This window comes from Pipistrellus hanaki, assembly GCF_964339955.1.
Source record: "Pipistrellus hanaki genome assembly, chromosome: 6".
Taxonomy (NCBI): domain Eukaryota; kingdom Metazoa; phylum Chordata; class Mammalia; order Chiroptera; family Vespertilionidae; genus Pipistrellus; species Pipistrellus hanaki.
In genome coordinates, this window is record NC_140508.1 from 74,296,053 (window position 1) to 74,316,879 (window position 20,827).

Genomic DNA, 20,827 nt, shown 5'->3' on the forward strand with positions numbered 1-20,827 from the left:
TCGGGACCTGTTACCCTGGACCCCACCCCCACCCCGCTCCTAAAAGCATAGGAAAACTTATTTTCCTTAAAAATCGATCCATTCATGCTTCTGAAAAGGAACCAGGGCTCCTTGGGGAAATGGCTAATTTCAGGTCTGGAGCATGAAATGTGCAAAATGAGTTTGAGCGAAACATTTTATCGTAACTGAACACACTACCAGGGTCATATCAAAACCATCCTGAGGAGGTGGGAACTGGCCAGAGTTTGGAGAATTTGCATATCAATGAGTGTAACTGCAATAGATTGAAACACATCTGACAGGTACAAATCCACAAGGCGACCCTAAAGAAGACTGGTCCCTTTGAAGAATGCTAAGGAGCCAACTCCTCATTTTGAAAACTAGTAAATAAAAGTGGGAGCGTGATAAGGATGGAGACACGGGAGTGGTGGCTCAAAGTCAGGGTCAGGTTATCAGGCCAGGGCCAGAAAGGGTTGACAGAAGCTGCTTGAGTGGCACTAAAATATCCTCAAGGAAGAGGAAAAGGCTGGGGCTAGACAAGGGCAGATGAGGTGTCTTAATTCCTGAAAGAATTTAGGGCAGAATTCAGTGGTTTCTGATGCTTCTCTAACGGAAAAGGGGTTCCAGACACTCTCCTCCCCTCGCCCCCCACTCCCACCCCAGGGTTCCTTGCAGAGGTGGTAGTAACACTCCTAGAATTCATTTCCTGCCATCTCATTTCCAGACCGTGCTTCTCCTGGCAGGAGAGGCCTCCCTGGAAAAGGGGGCAGGATGCCATCAGCATGATCACAAGTACTAAACGCCTCTGTCACTCACAGGAGGCCGGCCCTTGTGGAGCAGAGCTAATTAAAGGAAGGAGAAAGGGTTGCCTACTTGGGAAGTGGGGGCTGAGCAGGGAGGAAGGACCCAGGAGTGGGCTCAGGTGGGCTCAGGACAGGGGCCTCCCAGCATCCCCTGCTGGGGCACGGACCAGCCTCTGGGCCTCAGCCTCCATGCTTCCCCAGACCAGCAGGGGTCAGGAATGCAGAGGGATTGAAAGGAGGAAGGAAGGGGAGGAGATTTGGCTAAATAATCAGAGTGGCCAAGGGCAGTGCCCGGATGCTCCTCCTGACTTCTCTCCGGGACTCTCACCTGTGTCAACTGTCCAGTCCCACTCGCCACATTGGCCCCCGTGTGTTTGCTCGGATTGTTCAGGGTGTGCAAGGGCTCTGGGTGCCCATGTGGACCGGATTGAATTAGATTGGATTGACTGGATGCTGAGGGACAGAATTCAATCCAAACTGCAATTAAATCTCCCTGATTTGAATTTGCTAATTAGAAAAGGCTGAGCTCAATTCGGCTGCCGTGCAATCTGTCTTTCCGGGGAGTGTTCAATGTGACAGAGTGTACCTGAGAGCCAGCAGGGGCTGGGGGTAACAGAGCAGGTTGAAACAACCATTTCCTGTCTTGGGAGCACTGTTGGCCGTCAATCAACCAGAGCTATCCTTTGGAATCATTCCTAGGTGCCAGGCCTAGGTTGCTCCCAAAGCAACCCTGGACTAAGCCAATCTGCGTGACTAACTGGCTGAGAAATGGCACAACTGCACATCTTTGTGTTTAGTCTATCCTTCCCGTTGAGGCTTTTCTGTTATTTTGTATATTTGTTTCTACGTTCTTTAAAAAAAAAAGTTTTTTGCCTCCAAGTAAGAATAGCACAAAAAAATCCCTGGATACCCTTCACCCAGATTCCCCAAGTGGTAATGGTTTACTATTTTACTCTCTCTCTCTCTCTCTCTCTCTCTCTCTCTCTCTCTCTCTCTCTCTCTCTATCTTTCTCTCTCCCTCCCTTTCTCCCTCCCTCTAACCCCACCCCCTTCCTTACACTTCTCTATGAATTTTTTCCTGAATGATTTAAAAATAAGTTTCAGGCATGACACCCTTTACCTCTAACTACTTCAGGGAACTGCATGAGTTTTTCAAGTGTTTGGGAGTTCACATCCAACCTGAGTTTAGATCAGCCCTCTCCTAGCTAGAACAGAACATATGTTGTGACCCAGGATCCAAAACCAAGCAACACTACATCCCAGGGCAATGAAGACCTCCATCCCGCATGCAGGATATCAGGAAGCCTTCACAGAGGCCCAGCGCCTATACCACCTCAACCCCTCTCCCCAGCTTCTCCCCGAGTCCTTGTCTCCGATCTGGCTGGCTATCTCCTTGCTGGTATGCCCTGGCTCTTCTCTGTGGGTCTCTTGAGGTTCATCCTCTCCATGAAGCCTTCTCTGACTCTTCTTTCTGCCCTTCTCCCAAGCGCCACTGCTTCCTAGCCCTCATTGAGCTTAGGAAATGTTTTGTATCTCTGCCCCCATCTCCCCTGCAGGAGCAGGAGCCCTGAGCCTTATGTGGGCACATGGGCACCCAACCACATCTGAGCTAACTGTCAGGACCAGGACCCGTGGGGACCATTTGGCCCTGAGAGTGGCTGGGGACAGGGGCACAGCCTGGGGCTTGAGGACCAGGTCTCCTGCACCACTCAAGGGAAGGAAACAGAAACTCCATGGGTTGGGCAAGGCCATTCACCCTCCATCCCTCTCCCAGGGACCAGAAAGACTCACCAGTCAGTGCCCTCAGCCAAATACCTGGGCTGAGGTGTCTGGAGTTGGTGGCCGAAGTCGAAGCTGGGGTAGAGTCGGTGGGGGTGGACAGACACGCGCTCCTGACTCCGCCTGCACCGGAAGGGAAGGAGGCCATGGTGTCAGGGCTGCCCAGGCCAGCCCAGAGCCCAGCAGCTCTGAGCAGTCCCAGCCAGCCTTCCGAGCAGGAGCTTTGCCCCTCCTCCCAAACTCTGAGGAAGCTTCCCAGCTGGACAGCAGCCAGTAACTCACACATTCCTGTTCTCTCCGGCTGTCCACTGTACTGAGGCCTCTTCCTGGGTTTGTCTGCTGCAGGTCACCTGCCCCTCCCAGGCTCCCAGGCTTTTCTTCTCCCTCTCCACTTCCATGGACCTTGGTGGGCTATCTTCAGGACACTCAGATCTGCCTCCTGTAGGCTCGCCCACCTTTGTGCACCCTCTGCTCCCCCATGCTCTTCTCTCCTTGACCCTTCTTCACACTCTTCCCCGCTTTGACAGCCACCTCCTACAGGAAGGCCTCCCTGAACAATCTAGTCATGGTGACCCCTCCTCCCTCTGCTCCCATACAGCACTCACCCCTACAGCTATGGATGCTTATGGCCTTAGAGATCATCTAGCCAAAAGATTATTAAAGTGTGCCGCAGCCCCCTGGGAATCCTCCATAGCTATGAGCTCAAAACTATGTTCATAATCATTCTATGATGTTCTTTCCTTTTTCATTCCCTCACAGGTGAGCACTGGAGATTTCCAGTAGCTATGTGACATGTGATTTGCAACACATGAGAACACAGTTGTCCTCTATTAAGCCAGGCATTGGAGAGATTTACAAGTATGTTCTAAATAAAAAAGGAAAAGGGTCACTCTTCTTACCACGTTAATATATAACTATTTTGCAGAAATATATTATTGGTGTTAACATATAATGAGTCCTGTGGTTATCTTCAAATGAATTAATAAGTATTTTTTAAATCTCTGTTTTAATTTTGAATAAGTATCAATAGTCATAACCATCAACACAGAAGCTTGAGAGCCACTGAGCTACTCCAACTCTTTCTCTTGACAGTTGAGGCTCCTTCAGACCTTTAGATTAGTGACATCTGACTTTTCTCTCCATTTGGTTCATAGCTGGTCTCGCCAACAGACCAGGCGCTCGTGGAAGGCAGGACGGAGCCAGCATGTCCTTTGGGTATTCCTTCGGGATCTTGGGTCTTAGAACCAGGTGATCAGGACGCTAGTGAGGACATGGAGGGTGCCCTGTCAAATCGCCCCCCAGGTGCAAACTTCCACTGCAGGCATCAGTGACCACCGGCTGCCCTGCTCCCGTCCCTACCTGGGCAATGTAACAGGGATGCACACTGACCACGTGTTGAGTCAAGAGAGCTCCCACGGCCTAAACAAATCCCTCTCATCTAACTGAGCAAACGCTGCCCGGGCACAGGCCCACTTAGGGGCTGCATAGTGACTGCCCTTGGTCCCACCCCAGCCCCACTGGCCACCAGGAAGCTCCCACCTGGGGTGCGAGACGAGCCTGCGGTGCTGGGCTTCCAGGAGCTGCTGCTGCAGGAGGTATTGCTGGTGCAGGGCCTGAGGTAGGAAGGAGGGACCTGTGACATCCTGGAACGGCAGGGTGGGCAGCGGGGTCAGGGACTGGTGCAGGGCGCCGCTGTGCTGGTGGGCCGGGGCCATGTGGGCGCTGAGGCCCGGCTGTGACTGCACGGGGTGGGCCAGGGGAAAGTCGGGAGCGAGCTGCTGCGGCTGCAGGGGGCCCAGGTGGAAGTGGCGGCAGGAGGTAGCGTGCGGATGCTGAGACCTTTGAAAGGGGGCACCTGGAGAGGCAAGGACAGAGAGAAGACCTGGTGAGGATCAGCGCTGCGTCCCTCCCCTGCAGATGCTGCCACCACCCTGAGGACTTCCTGCAGCTGCTGACACTCCAGACCTTCAAAAGCAAGGTCATTGCTTTTATGTCCACATGGTCATCTTGAATACACCAAGGAAAGACCCCGTGCCTTCGATGTTGGAGGAGAAAGGGGTGCTTTCTTTAAGCATCCTGTAAAAAAATTAACACACTGGTGAAAGAGGTTTTAAGGTCCCTGAAGCAGACTGGCTTTCTTGAATTAGATGCCTCCCGCGCAACCTCTCACCTCACCGCCTTTTCTAATAGATGCCACATGGAGAACAGTGTGTCCGGCCTCGCCAAGCTCTGAGCTCCCCTGAAGCCTTGGCTAGCCCATGGGACCCTCGTTTCCAAAGAGAAAACAACCAGAAGTTGTTTTCTATGAAGTTTTAAGAAGAAGAAAAAAAACTAACCACTCAAATATAATTAAATAGTATGTTCTAATATTATAATTTATTTAAAAGCAACCATTTCTAGGAATAAGCTGGGCTCAGGCAACATCTAACAGGGTCTCCGTCACTTTGCTAAATAAAATTGAGCTCCATGACAAGCAGGCCTTGTAAATTCCCCAGGAGCACACATGTAGTTCCCGGCACTGCAGGCCTCGGGGAGGCCGGGAAGGGGACTCGGCCAGGCAGGAAGGCTTCCTGCTAAACTCTGCAGCTTCAGCTCCTCTCCAAACCCCGCTGAAATGAGAGCAAAGGGGCAAAGAGCAGGTAAACAGACAAGGACAGAGGGAACAGGAGAGGTGACATGAGCAGGCAACAGGTGTCTACAGATTTTTGGAAGCTGGAAAGCAGATGGGGAATTAGCAGAGATGAGAAACCAGAAACTAAGTTCTAACCAAAGGGGTGTTCAGCAGGAAGGTGAGTGGGGATCTTGCTTGAAGGGTCAGGGATTGGAGGTGGTGGCTACTGCAGAAGGCAGGAGAGAGGGTGAAGCTGAGAACAAGTCATGAGAAGCAGTCTGGGACTCCTCACCCTGGCATTTTGTGGGGAAACTGAGCCTAATCCTATATATTAGGATTAGGAGAATGTCTGACTCATGAACTGAAAGAAACTATGCATGGTTTACAACCAAGGCCCTAAGACACCCCCCCCCCCCCCCCCCCCGCCACCTTCCTTGGTTAGGGGGTTTTGTTCTGGCTCTGAAACCACTTAAATTTCTGGGGTAGTGGGTTGTGATTTGCATTGACCATCTCGTGGACTGGGCCACCCCAGTCCATGTTGGACTTGAAACTGGGCCCCGACACTTATTAAAAGAATTCCCGTCTCTGTCAGAAGGGTTTCCAGCTCCTTTGGTTGCATTTGCTCCTCTGCCATCACGCAAACCAGTGCTGAACACTGGGAGGCAGCTGTTTTGCATACTGCCAAGGCTTAGCAAGATGCTACTTCCTACATGTCCAACTGTTCATTTCATTCACTCATCCATCCATTCATTCACTCAGCCAGCATGTTTTGGCTATGCATTAAGGTCTGTGCTGGACACCAGGGTTATAGGTGGATGAGACAGAGCCAGTTCTCGCCTTCACTGAGTGAGATCTTTTGACCATAGCGCCTGCCATAAAATGTGTCCCTGCCAGCTAGCTGTCCCCCACCACCCTCTCTCCCACACCATCCTGGGGCCTTTGTCCTCCCCCAACCCCCTACCCCTTCCCAAGGCCTGTTCTGCCTCCACCTGGGAGGGAGAGTGATGCTGGGTCAGTGAGCTGAGTGACAGCGGGGAACCTGACACCCTGAGAACTGGCCTGGGGAGGATGGGACATGCCAGACTGACTTCCCTGGATTCCGCAAGGGTTTGGTTCCCACCTTCCTCTCCCAGGATCCCACATCCCTGGGAGTAAGGGGGCAATTTGGCCCTAGTTGATGGGTGGGTCTGCCACAGGGACCCTGGTCCTTGCCCCACAATGCATCCCATTCTTCCCTTTTCTCTTTACCCAAGGGCTTCGAAGTGGTTGCTCTCAGCCCTGGAGTCTTGAGAAGGAAGCCACTTTATTTTGGGGTGACCGCACTGTTCAGATTAGAAGACAGCTAGATTATTCCCACTGCTGAGGAGGCTCCCTGCTCTGGAGAGGCCTTGGTTAAGCCTCATGGCTCTGCCTGGGTTACCGTCTCTGACATTCTCACTTCTTGGCCTGGCCCCTGCTCCTCCCCCTTGAGGCTCCTCTGCACCCCTTGACTCTTCCCCTCATCCTCAGTCCAGAGGAAACCCCAGGTGGGCCTGTGTCCTCTGGGTGTCCTGGACCCTTTCTGCACCACCCTCCTCCTTTGTAGGTCCCCTCGCTTCATTAAGTGCCCTAGTTCCCTGGCTCTGCCCTCTCCCTCCCATGGACAATTGGCTTTTAGGGAAGGCATAGACTCAAATCTCCCCTCTGTCAGTGAACCTTCCAGAAACTCGGGACCTCGTCACTGTCATCTCCACCCACCTGCCTGAAGCCCTGGGCCCGAGGCCTCTGCCTCTCCCTTTCCTTCCCTGCAGGGAAGCCCTATGGTTTCTTCCCACTCCTGTCCCACTCATTCTCCGGCTATCAGTCTGTTGGGCCTAACCCTCCAGTTTGAGCATGTGCAGGACCTAACCCTCCAGTTTGAGCATGTGCAGGCTCGATCCCCAGGATTGAGCCTAAACCAGCAGTCTGACATCCCTTGAGGAGTCCTGGATTGGAGAGGGTACAGGTTGTGGACTGAGGAGACCACCCCCCACACCATGCATGAATTTTGTGCACTGTGCCTCTAGTATTCTCTATAAAAACTCAAGTGCATTTTTTTTAAAAAGCCAATCTCCAAACCCCAACAATGCTCATGAAGTGGTGGGGCACTCACAATAACATTGCTTGGTACCCCAAATGGGCAGACCGAGTTCAGAAAGCCACTTGAACTGGGCCTCCTGCTCCTGAGGTTTGCAAGACATGTTCCACTTATGCAAAGACCCTGTGAACACTGTGGACAGGACCGAGGGTAACATCGTCGTCCACCTCCTGTTTCCCCATGAGAACTACAAGTTCTTGTGTGTGCCTCTGCTCTGCTCCAGCCTGGCTCTCAGGGCCACTCTGAATTGCCATGGAAAAACATTTAGACAGTGGCTTTTCTCGGGAGCTGTTATGTTTTAGCAAGAAGACATCATGAAGTTCTGATGGTGGGATTTCAGACAGCAGCCAGTGAGTCTGGCCACTGTGGGAGTCCCGGCCTCCCCTGGCCCCTGAAATCAAATCACATCAGTGGGAGGGTATCCATTTGCTCTCAGAGGAAGCCAGAGGCAATTAAATTAGATTCCCAACTGTTATTGCTCATGGCCACCTCAGTCTAACACCCTGGGGTGTGTGTGTGTGTGTGTGTGTGTGTGTGTGTGTGTGTGTGTGTGACAGAGAAGGAAGTGAGGTAGGACATCGAATGAAATACTGAGAGAGGAAACAGAAAGGCAGGCGAGAGAAGAGAGAGCAGAAAGGAAATAACAAGAAGGAGAGAGAAAGAGAGGAGGGAGGAAAGAGAAGCTGCCTGGGAAAGGCAGAGTAGAGGTGTCTCAGAACTGGCCTCACCTGCCTGCCTGCAGGGGACACTGTAAGACATCTGTGGAGGTGCCTCACAGGGGGCAGATGTTTCTCATCCTCCTCTGGGCCCAGCTCAGGGCTGGCTGCAGAGATGGGGCAAAGAGAATACCCACTCCTCACATGTCCCCTCTGTCCCCATCAAGACACGCAGGGGAGAGTGCCCAGGGCACCCTGCAATGAGCCACCCCAGGGTTCCTTGCCAAGAGAAGCACCCTGGCTGGCTTCCTACTCCTGGGGTGAACCCAGGGACAACAGAGATACATGGTCCAGTAACAGAATTCTGGAACCAGAAATTGTTCAGGAGGAAGTCAGTGGTTTAGATTAAGCATCTCTCTCTCTCTCTCTCTCTCTCTCTCTCTCTCTCTCTCTCTCCCTCCCTCCCTCCCTCCCTCCCTCCCTCCCACTCTCTCTCTCTCTCTCTCTCTCTCTCTCTCTCTCTCTCTCTCTCTCTCTCTTCCTCTGTCTCTACGATATAAACAAGCCCAGGCTAACCTCCTGGAGAATGAGACCATGTGCAACAGAGATAAACTGTCCCAGATGATCATCAAGGATATAGATATATCAGTCCAGATAAAACTAAATAAGACCAACTTCCCTGCCGAAACCGTTTTTGGCACAATGGATAGAGCATTGGCCTGCACACTCAAGGGTCCCGTGTTCGATTCTGATCAAGGGCATGTACTTTGGTTGCAGGCACACACCCAGTAGGGGGTGTGCAGGAGGCGGCTGATCGATGTTGCTCTCTCATCGATGTTTCTAACTTTCTATCCCTCTCCCTTCCTCTCTGCAAAAAAAAAAAAAAAAAAAAAAAAATCAATCAAATATATATTAAAAAAAAAAAAAGACCAACTTTCCAACTGAATTCTTTGAGCCCAACTCAAATTATCAACCACTGAATTGTGAGCTGAATAAATGGTTGTTGTCTTAAAGCCAAGCTTTGGAGTGATTGCTATGGAAAAGCTAATTGCCATTTATTGAGGTACAGACTCAATTTTGAGTCATGCTCTTATTGTTTTGAATGTGAGTCTGGATGTCTGGAGAGCAAAATCCTTGTCTTTTCTCCCTGCAGCCTCCAGAGCACCCTCAAGAGAGGGCTGGATGGGATTGGGGTGCTCACTGCACACTTACTAGGCAGATGGATGGATGAATCCCTAACCACAGCCATGTCTCTTAGTCACCCTCCCCCCCACAAAGCCAGAGAGCTTTAAATGCCTCTTCTCTCTCTCTCTGCCTGTTATTCCATGAGGGTTTGCAGTTGAGCCTTGATTTCTCAGAGCTTTCATCAGCAATAGAGACAGAGAATTTAAACCCTCAGTTAGGTGTTTCCTTGAGAACGCGAAGCACTGATTTTTGGCCTATTTTGTCCTCGCACACACAGCCTTTCCCCAGATGTGCTGGCAAATAGATAAATCTATTGTTTCGAGCTTTTCCTCCTCTCCGCCCTCATGACATGTTAATTAGCAGAGAAAATGCCAACAGCAAAGTCAAAAGGGCTGAGGACAATCCCCAGCCTTGCATAGCCAGCTGGTGTCACCCTGGGCACCCTGACTCTCCCATCCAAGGTCCCTGATATCTGATAACAGTTCCCCTTAATGAGGGAACCTGGCAGCTGGGGCAGCAGAGGAAGAGAAATATGGTTTTCTCCACATACTTACATCTTTTTGTACCATGTGCATATATTATATGGTTTTTCAAATACATTTAGTAGCTTAAAAATAAAATAATAAAAATGTAAGTATAGCAGAGTGGAAACTGGTCAATCTCCAGTGCTGTTCTGTTCCTTCCTCATCCTCCCACCTCCGAAGGTTCCCAGGGCCTCCCACAGCTGTCTTCACTTCTTCTCCCCAAATTTCAACTCTCCTTCTTTCCCCATTAGAAGGTAAATTAACTGAAATGCAAAGAAAGTACACAACCTGCTATCACCCATCCAAGGCCCTGGCTAACACAAGATGAATCTGGGGTCAGCTCCAGAGCTCTGTAGTATCCAAAGCTGGAGTGTGGCCTCTGCTCCCCTTAGCGCCCATCACTCAGGACTACTCAGAAGGCCAGAGGAAGGCCCCTGACATGGGGGGGAACTCAGGCTCCATGGGACAGGCATACTTTGGGGTGAAGAGGGTCCCCCCAGGGCCCCTCAGATGTCACCACATCTGGCTAAGGCTGGGCTTGAGTGATGCTGCTTTTATAGAAGATGCTCTGGGTTGAACTTGAGCAACAGTTCAACCTTGGAAAGGGTCCGACAGCCACCTTATTCTAACCCCACTCCAGAGAGAAGAGGTCCTGGCAGACTGCCCAGCTGGCATGTTTGAACCAAACAATTTTGAAAACTGAGTTCAAGGCCTGTCATCAGAAGCAACAAACATAAGAGCATGCCACAGAGCCCAGGTCTTCTGGCCAAGGCAGGAAGACACCCAGAACACCTCCAGCTTCTTGGGGGTGGGGAGAGAAGGGGCTGTGTTGCTTGCAGTTGAAGCATCCCTCATTCTTTGCACCCAAAGCCTTGGGACTTCTGGGGTATTTTGAAGATCCTCGTCAGGGAAACTGGGAGGATCTGCCAGTGAACTTGGCCAAAAGCTCTCTTTGAGCCTCCGTGTGCTCCTCTCTGACAAGGCAAGTGATTAGCCCACAGGTGTGACATTTGGAGCAGGAGGCGTTCACTGCATTGGCAGCTCATAGCACCTCTATTTCCAGGCCAGCTCCTTGCCCTTCTCCAAGAGTGCGGGGTCGTCAGCACCAGCAGCAATTGCCCTTCCTGTCTTCCCAGGGTCTCTTAGAGAGGGACTATTTCACAGTCAAACTGTGGCTTAGAGGACCCTCAGCCAGAGGCTGCAGCCACGGGGGGGGGGGGGGGGGGGGGGGGGCGGGTACGGACAGGGAAGAGGAAGCGCAGCAAGTGAGAAGAAACAAGGAGGCAGCCTCATTAGCACTGACAGAGTGCTGGCCTCCCAGGAGCCCTCCCCACCCTCCCAGGCTGCGCTCAGCCTGGGGCTCAGCTCCCAGAGAGACATATGACAGGAGGGAGCCTGCTCTCTGCCCGGACTCCCACTGTCTTCAGAGCCTGACAGGCAGCTGTGAGCTGCTAGGAAGAGTCAGAGACTGTGACAGACAGCATACAGGCGGGGACATGTTTGCCTGCAGGCTTAGTGGTGAGCCTCTGGTGCTACCAGGCAACCAAGGGACCAGGGCTGTGGGCCCACTTCTGGCCAGCCGGGCAGCCAGCACAAACCAGCATATGTCCCTTCGACCCCACAGTCCCTGGAATCTACCCTTCCCCAAACTAGGGCCTGTGGTTTTGGCAAAATTCATGGGCAGCTGTCCAATGTGAAATCTGATTTTTGAAGGATGGGGGTGGGGAGATTTTAACCCTGGGGGGTAGGGGGACTGCTTTTTGATTCCCCAGGCTCAGAGATGAGCCATTCTCTCCCGCTGAGCTCAAGATCTGCACTTGGGGAAGAGAGGGCGTTTAAAAATAGCATAACTGGCTTGAATATCTCTGCTCCCAGGCTGCTGCAAGTCATATCCAATTACTCTGCTGACAAGAGGCTCTTAGCCCAGGGAGCCTGGCATCCCAGATGTCATTCCAGGGGGGCTGGACACTGTGGTCCCTCAGCCCCTTCTTCTCCCAGTGGGCATCCAAGGACCTGAGAGAAAGGAACAGAAAGGCCATGGCCCAGCCCAGGCCATAATTCAGACATGTCTAGCTACTTGGCTGGATCTGGTTTCCTTGAACCACACCCCCACCCCTCTTGTTCACATTGGTGCACAGCCCTGCATGTCTGACCCATGCCTGGGATTCCACCAGTAGAGCTTCACCCCTTTGGAATGTAAAGAATTTTTCAAGATTCCCCACTAACATGCAAGTGACCCTCCCTGGGATGATACTTAATCACAGTTGGGGACACAATAGAATGTCAACTCCATGAGGTGGGCCCTCTGCTTTCTGGCTCACTGCTGACACACAGTAGGTACTTACCAAATGTGCGTTGAAATGAATAGACTCGTAATAAAGGGGACTTGGCAAGAAATGCCCATGGCAAGAGTGAGAAAGAAGCAGCTGACCCAGAAACATGCGTCCTATTGATGGTGGCACATGGCAGATCTCATCGACAAAGACCAAGCTCAGAGGTCCTAGTCTCTTTCCTTTCTCCACCCAATGCCACAGCAGTTATTGTTCTGCAAACTCTCCCAACCCAAAGCGATTTGCCAGTAGCCGCATTACACCAGCAAATGCTAGGGCTGAACTTATCTCCTGCAAGGCCGCAGTCCACCTGCTCCAGGCAGCTGTCCACTCCTTTCTTAAACTCTCACAATGATTGAATGCTCAGGGAACACAAACTAAGAGAGCTGTCACGGGGTGGGGAGGGGCAGGGAGCAGAGGGTGCCTGAATCCACTGGGCATGTTTTGACTGTCTTGTCTATGACACTTGTCACTTTCCACCCAGTGCTTGTTACCAGGAGCCTTGACTTAGCCACTTCCCCAGGTGGAGGCAGGGTCTTGGTCAGCTGCCACACAGCCCACACCTGACACACCCTGGTGCCCAGGAGATGTTTGATAAATGAGTGTGTGTGTGTGTGTGTGCGTGTGTGTGTGTGTGTAAGGTCCTGTAAACATTACAAAGACACATGTAAAGGATCCAGGGATTGCTCTTACTGACCATTTCCATTAACCTGGACAATTGAGGAAATGAGGCATAAAGTGAGTTCACCATGTGCCATGCCAATGACGAGAGTGGGAGGAACAAGCAGCACTTCCATTCACTGGGCACTGTTTACAATTCCTTTGTGACAGATTTCCATTCGCTTGCCTGGGAGGCCCTCCCCGCGGCAAAGCCCATGGATGGCTCCTGGTGATAGCTCTGAGTGTTTCCAGGCTTGGCTCCAGCTCTCTGCCAAGATGTAAGCTCTACCAGCACCTTCCTGGGGTGAAACTGCCATTAGCACAGGGAACCTTGTTAAACTGAGCATGAGGATCCTTCAGCTGAAGGCCATAAGCAGAGCCCTCAATGGTGAGTTTGCCTTTCGGTTTCACTGCCTGAGCAGTTTTGACCTTTGTCACACAACACACAACTGGCTGGCTCTTCCTCTTCCTCCTCCTCCTCCTCCTTCTCCTCTTCCTTCTCTTCCTCCTCTTCCTCCTCTTCCTCTTCCTCCTCCTTCTCCTCCTAACTGTGGGAAGCCAGGTGTGTGTACACAGAAGTGGGAATGATGACAGCTGCTGGCATATCACTGGCAAGACACTGAACACCTGGAACTCTCTCTCATTCATTCATTGCCATTCATTCTTTGGTCATGGTTTCTCCTATCACAGTACCTCCTTTCCTTTCCTGGAAGTGGGAAATAAACTTGCAGACAATCCTTTCTCTTGGGGCAGTGGAATCATTAACATTCTTTCTCCCAGTCTTAAAGACTTGTAGTAATAAAGATGGCTGGCATTTATATTGAACCCACTGTGTGCCTGGCACGGTTAGGTGCTTCCCATATGTTACCTCATATAATCCTCTGGACTTGTGGTGTAGCTATGGTTATTATCCTCATTTACTGATGAGGAAACCAAGGCACAGAGAGGGCAAGCACCCTGCCCTCAGACAAACTTGAAGTACCCGCAGGGCCACTAGGCACTGGTTCGAGACTTGAGACTTTAATTAGAAGCCACAACTTGCAAAGAGGTCTGTGCAGTGACTTCTAAAACAGATGAAGGGCATAGCGCAGACTATCTAAACTCACATTCTTTTGACACCAGCTCACTCACACTCACAGGTTCCAGATAAGACCGCAGACAAATTGGTCTGACAGCAATTATTCCAAATAGGCTTGTGTGTTCTAACAATATGACTTTCAACTGTTCTAGCAGTCACTAGTTTACCAACTCTGACTAAGATCATGCTATAATAACACCAGCCCAGACTCCCAAGTGCCCCCTTTAATGACCCCTCTGGTGTGCCCGCAGTTTCCCTTGAGGTGTGCTCTCGCTTGCTGTGTTTGGCTGCAGGTGTGTTCCTAATGGTCTTGGCAGATGGGCTTTCACAAGATAAGCTCAGTCACCGTCCCACCTCTCCTAGGAAGGCTCCCTAGCCCCTTCACTGCCTCCCTTAGTTCCTGAAGGTGCCACCAGTCCCCATGCTTCTCCATAAGCAAGGTTTTCCCTGGGAACCTGTGACATTTGTAATGATGTAATGCCTGTGATGTCACATGTCTTCCCTGTCACCCCCACCAGGATGTATGCTCCTCCCAGGCAGGAGTTACCGATATGTCTCAAGGCCAGCTCCCAGCCAGTGCTTGCCTGCCCTTGACCTTTAAAAGCCAGGCATGAAGAACAGCTGTGAGTCATTTGTTTCCATGCCAGCCTCTGCTGGAGCCACAGGTCTGGAAATGGCCTCTGCATTAGAAAGGATTAACCTTCCACTTCAAAAAAAAAACTAAACTAAACAAAACCCTAGGGAGACCATCTAGAAGGAAATACCAAGGGGTTTACATGGTCCTGTTGGGTGATGGGAGCAGGAATGATTCATAAAGACAGTAGGTACCAAAGAGAGAAGCACAGTGACCAGCTAGCGGCCGAGGTGCCTGAGGAAACGTCAGGGCCCTGCAAGGAAGGGAAAGCGCTTCCTCCAGAGGGCTGGGTGGGTCTGAAGCTGGGTGCCTAGGCCAGAGCTACTCTCCCACCCAACCTCAGGGGCAAAGGCTGCTCACTCCCTGCGGAGGGAGGCAGTATGCCTGTCACTGATCCCAGGACCTCAAATAGATCACAAACACAGGGAATTCAAGGCCAGACAGAGGAAGCCCAACTGCATGCGGTAGGATGCAATTTTAGTCTCATTTCCACCCAGGAGGTGGGAGAGGCAGGGGCAAAAGTCAGGTTCCAGAAGGTTTTAGAAAACTTAAATAAAAGCTCCATAAATAGTCGTTTTTAGAGGGGAGCTGGGCTGCTCAGGGACAGAATGAGGGTGATGTGAGGAAAGACAACTGCCTTTGCCTCCCCTGTTCCTGGGCATCCCCATCAGCATCAGGATTTGGAGACAAACAGGCTAGTGCTGGAGCTGCCAACTGCCCTCACTACCAACCCCTAGGTGCCAGCCAGGCCCTGCCTCAGGGCAGGCAGCCCTGTGTGGGACAGGACGAGATAAGGGACCTCAAGGTCTGGCCTCATTGCTGTAGGTGGGTCCTGTGCCCAACCCCCTGTGGCTACACTTGTGCTCCGGACACTCAGAGCTCCCTGGGTCCAGATACTGGTGCTCTAGTCCCTAACGTGCCTCTGCCTGGCAGGAGACCCTGGGCAAGGTGGGCCCTGTCATTGGCTACACTCACAGCTATAATCCCAAATCTCTCCAGCCAGCCCCACACCTTAGGAAGCTCTATACCTAGCTCTCCTATATACATTTCAGACCCAACCCACCCAAATCAAATTCATTTCCCCTCCCACCTGCTCCTCCACCGGTCCTACCCCTGGGTGTACAGAGTTCACCTGGACCCAAGTCCAGGCAGGATCCTAGGAACCTTCCTAGCACTTCCCTCTTACTGTCTCTCTCTTCCACCCTCTCTGTTCAATCCTTCTCCCACTTGTGTTGTTTCTACCACTTCCCACAACCACTCCTCGCTGCTACCACTGCATCCTACTGTCTCTGGTGAGTCTACAGCCTTCACTGTCCCAGCCTGGGTCACGGCTGAACCCCTCACTGGCCCCACCTCCCTTCTGGTCCCACACTGCCCTGCACACTCTGGCCAGCCACCTTCCAGCCGCCAGCCCATTGGCTTATAGAGTTCCATGGCTCCCAGCAGCTATGCTGACTACCTCTGGCCACAGGCACCTCCCACAGGTGCTGCTGTCACGGGGAGCCCTCAGAGCTGAAGAACTGCTGACTCCCAGCTCAGACACTTCTCAAGTCATTCAATTTCTCTGGGTCCCGAGAGCAGCAACCCAGTCTGCCATACTGTACACAATAGACGTGTTCAAAAACAGTAGACTCTTTATATGAATCAAATCCTACATTAAAAGGAATTCTATGATGAACCTCATTCTCCATCCAAAATGGGCTTTGCCATATTATACTTATAGTTCAGCTCAGCTCCGAGGGCAATAGAAAGAACACAGACTTTGAAGCTGCACAGAGCTGGACTCGAATTCTGCATGGATCCCAGAGCCATCCTAGCTGTGTGATCTTGGGCTCCTCACTTAACTTCTCAACCTCCGTTCCTCCAACTTGAAAACAGGGCAACCCAAGTTTGGTGAGGGAGAAAGGATATGATGAGCACTAAATGCATTGTAAGTCTGATACAACATAAGTGCTCAATACCTGTTCGTTTCCCTCTGTCACCCTCTCTCCAGTCCTTGACCTACATGCATCAAATTACTCAGTGAGAATCCATTAGGTTAAGTTAAAAAAGAGTAGGGGAGCTACCCAGCACACTCACTGAGCCTGCCTCTTCCAGCCAGGTTATATCACTGTGCGCACAGGGGACGACCACAGATGTCAGCTGAGGGCGGGGGAGCAGGTCTCCAGGAACCAAGGGGCTCAGCAGAGGCCAGACACTTCAGACCTCACTGTGTTTAAATTTTCCCACGAAGAAAGAAGATGACATCCAGGAATTTTAGATTGGAGTATAAAACACCTTGACTCATTTCTAATGGCTTTTAAAATGGCTTGTAACCCCTTAATGGGGAGGGGGAGCGAGAGGAGGCTGATCATTGCTCAGGGCCAGTGGAGTTCCCTGAAGAATGAGCTCCGTGGCTGGGTGACCCAGGTGGGGACATGAGGAATGCCAGCGAGTAATGGAGCTGATGTTCACAGGCGACTGGCACCTTGCACCAGGGCGCATTCAATAGATATTCACTGAAACAAATGCATCTGAACATTGAAGAGGACTGTCATGAACTGTTTATAGATAGAAATGAGAAGTGTAGTCTAGGTAATAGATACTACACGTGGATGAATTGGCCCAATGACTGTTGATTAATGTCAACCTACAGAAAGGGAGGAGGGGGAGGAAGAGATAGGGGAGGGAGCGGGAGGAAGGAAGGTGGGGAGCAGGGCCCTCTTCAGGGCACACTAATGGCCTCTGTGCTTAGCTTTGGACTGGTCCACATTTCCACCAGTTACTTGAATGAAGATGTACGGGCCTGCCTGGCTTATCAGATCTAAATAGATTCTAATCTGGGAAGGACAGGTGTTTGACAAGGTGAGAGACTCTGGCTGCCATGAGATTCCAATGGCCTAGACCAGGGGTCTTCAAACTACGGCCCGCGGGCCACATGCGGCCCGCAGAGGAGTCTGATCCGGCCCGCCAGGTTTTTTGGGCAGTGAGTGCAGCCGAGGTGTTACAGTAGGAATTAGTAGTTCATATAGTCCGGCCCTCCAGCTCTCTGAGGGACCGTGATCTGGCCCCCACTTTAAAAAGTTTGAGGACCCCTGGCCTAGACTTACGAACAAACCAACAATGATATATCACTGCCACAGACGGAGGAGCGAAGATTTAGTTGCGGAACCTCTGCCTAAGGGCTGGAGGAGAGGCCTGCCTGATGGCCCTCTAGTGAACATGAGCTGTGGGTTTTGAGCGGGACAAGCTCAACAGGAGCCATGGGACAAGACTCAAAAAGACCAACACAATCTTAACACCATTAATTAAGCTCATGGCATTGAGCCCAGGGGAAACAACAGGAAGGCTCATATCCGTGGGAGCACTGGGGTGTGTCTTCACACACCAGAAGGCTGTCCCTGGGCAGAGGGACACATGCGTTCTCTACAGCTCAGGGGATGGAGCTCAGAGTTGCCGGTTAGAAAGTAAAAGTAAAGTATGCCAGTTAAATTTCAACTTCAGGTAAATACTGAATACTTTTTAGTATGAACATGTCACAGGAACATACATAGGTGAAAACCCATCGAAGTGGACACTTTAAACAGGTGCAGTTTATTGCGCAGCAGCTAAATCTCGGTAAGTCTCTTTAAAAGGAGGAGGGAAGAAAGGATGACTCGCAACATGTGAGGTCTCTCCCTAGGACAGTTCAGGCCAAGCAAGGCTTCTGGGGGTGGGGTAGCAAGGAGAGGTTTTCTGAGTTTGCATCAGATCTGTGGTTTTCTATTTATCTTCTGTGTGACTAGGTCTTAGTAAGAGCCCCACCATATAGAGGGGCTAAGCACTGTAGTCCTTCCCACTCTGGCAGCCCCAGACTCTGGCAGGAGGTGCATGTTGTTAGATGGACTCCTGGACACCGAATGTACCTTCCTGCTCTGTTGGGAACCACCGGAAGAAATGCCTCGAGGTCCCCTCACCTCTATCATCCCATGGTGCCAGGAAGATCCACAGAGACAATTGAGTGCACCAAGGCTGCCGAATTGGTTGGTGCTAGCTTAACCGGCAGCCCTGAAGGTGGCTCTTTGGTTGAAGAGGTTTGGTGGGAAGATGGCAGATGGAATGGGCCCCAGCTCCCTTCATTTGTGCCCCTACCCTGTCCTCTCACTCGGGTGTGGTCCAGGCACAGCACAGCCCTGAGTAACAGGTGGCCATGAGCAAATCACTGCCTGTCCAGAAGAGCATGAGATTTGCTCAGGTCCTTTTGTGCTCTCATTTCTTGTATCCATTGTAGAATTTAAATACAAGGAAACTTCATTCTTAATTGAGTGACACAGAGACATGTGAAAAATTCCACAATAAGGACAAGATGTCCTCAGTGGCACCTGTGGTTGGCAAAGCAGAGCATGAGGCGAAGTGCTGCATGACACCCTCTGACTGGGCTGGAATTCGGTCTGCTAACCCACAGAGTCTGGTGTGGCCCACATGGCTGGGAGCCTGGGAGGCTCCGGGCCTGCCTGGGCTAGTGCAACAGGGAAAGTGCTCCCTGGGAAATGGACCATGCCCCCAGGTCCTCACCCTCAGACAGGGTCTGGTGGAGCAGCTTTGTCCTCACCTCCCAGCAGGACCAAGCAAGTTCTGGGTTCCCAGGCCAGGCTTCCTGTGCCCTTGCCTCCCCTTAGGTTCCTAGCCCATGGCCCTGGACTCTCAGCCTGCACAGCGACACCATATAGGTAATGCTGCTCCCCTCTCTCCTCTTCCTCATTCCCCCAAAGCATGTGACATGGGATCTTACAAATTGTTCATTAACAGACTGAGGCTCCCTGTTTGATCTGTCAGAGAGGAGACGAAGTCCCAACCACACTCTTCTCATGGGCCAGGAAAAGCCAGCATCCTTAATAAAGCCACAGCTAGTCACTGGCGACCTGCTCGCTGCCCAGTCCCTCTTCTGGGGACAAAGAAATGGACACTCAGGTCCCTGCCCGTGGGCAAAAACGGGTCGAGCCCAAGTACAAAGACTGCACCAGGGACTGCCCACATGGTCAGAGTACAAGGCTTAGGATAGGAGATACAAAGATGAAGGTCAGAAACATCCAGCCCATTCCTCAAAGTCAGAGCTAAAGAGGGAGACCAGGAGAAATGGAGCTAGTGAAGGCTAAGAGATGGGAGTCCCAAGCTGAGCTGGGGGGTGCCCTAAAAGTCAGAGTTCCTAGCATCCCAAAAGCCTAAGGTCAGATCAATCAGAGAGAAAAAGACAGTGAGCACCCACCCCACCTAGCAGTGCTGCACCAAGGGGAAGAGGTCATTGCCCTTAGGATATTTGACCTCTCCTGTCACCGGGACCAGATCCCTTGATGGTAACAGCTTTAGGCCTAGTCTCCATAGAGACCCTGGTAATGGACTTCATGCTTCAGTCAACAGCAGGCAGCCATGCCGAGTCCCCTGCAATTCAAGACCCACAACCCCATGGCATCACTCCAGCTCGCCCTCCTCTTCTTAAAGCTTTCCCTGACCTCCTTCTGTGTGTCCCTCTGACCTTGCAGTCACGGCCACACCACCTGACCTTTCATAGGATATAACCTGGCATTACTGATCAATGGTCTCACCTGTGCCAGATTCTTATCCCAATTGGCCGTGGGCATCTTAGGAGCAAGGGGCTGAGTTTCTTCTCCTGGACCAGCCACAGCTCCTGGCAAGAGTTCAGGCCACCTGATGTTCACCTGACATTTAACACCTGGTCTCCTGGTATTGGCTCTTCCTTCTACCTGCCTCCTTCCTCCCACCTGCCACCTCTCTGACCACAAGCACACAAGCACACACAGTCTACCCTGCCCTCGGTGATGACATAGTAATCCCTGCTCTCTGTACCATTGAGAAGCCATGGACACTGTCGGATATTTTTTGATCTGGAAGGAATCCCACTTTCCTGCTCACCCCGGGACCCCACTCCTGACCCTGGGAAAGGCTGAAGGAAGATGTGAGAGGAGAATGACATCTAATTAAGGTTCCTGCCCTCCTCCCCCAAGCTGGAGGGCAGGATGAAGGGATGCCTGGCCCCCTCAGCCAACTCGAAGCCTGGACTCCAGGCCTGGCCCAGGAAGGCGAACCTCACTGACTCCTGGCAGAAGGCAGCAGGCAGCTTCCTGTTTCTAAGAATCCAGGGCTTTGAAGCGCTTCTCCCATTCCGGCTGCCTTACACAGAGAGCATTGTGGAGACTCTCAAGCTCGGTCTCAGATTTCCCCTCAGCTCTTGGGTTTTCAAAGGGAAAGGGAAGTCGGCCGGCTGTGAAGACACCCACTGGATTGGTTAAGCCCGTTGAAAAATGAGCAGAAAATCCACCCAGCCCACCTGGTGCCAAGAACTTGGAAAGTTCCCAGAAGCTGCAGTGCCCTTCCTTGGATGGTCCAGGATGCCACAATTGGATGTGGTGTGCAAGGCCAGCACTGCCATGTTGTCAGGAGCTCTCCTCCCCATCCCCCATCCATCATTCCCAAG

At 51.7% G+C, this 20,827-nt stretch overlaps 1 protein-coding gene across 3 annotated transcripts in view; it reads right to left on the reverse strand.

Moving 5' to 3' along the window:
• The window catches only part of ARK2C (arkadia (RNF111) C-terminal like ring finger ubiquitin ligase 2C), a 67,404-nt gene that overhangs the window by 11,211 nt on the left and 35,366 nt on the right, over positions 1 to 20,827 (reverse strand). For 2 of the 3 annotated variants that reach the window (XM_084887363.1, XM_084887362.1), the window contains exons 2-3: positions 4,122 to 4,437; positions 2,595 to 2,705 (exon numbers count right to left, since the gene is read on the reverse strand). In XM_084887363.1, coding sequence (XP_084743489.1) covers positions 2,595 to 2,705; positions 4,122 to 4,437 — 427 coding nt within the window. Of the gene's footprint in view, positions 1 to 2,594; positions 2,706 to 3,691; positions 3,933 to 4,121; positions 4,438 to 20,827 lie in introns of those variants that run through there. The other variant, XM_084887364.1, reaches the window with a different exon arrangement.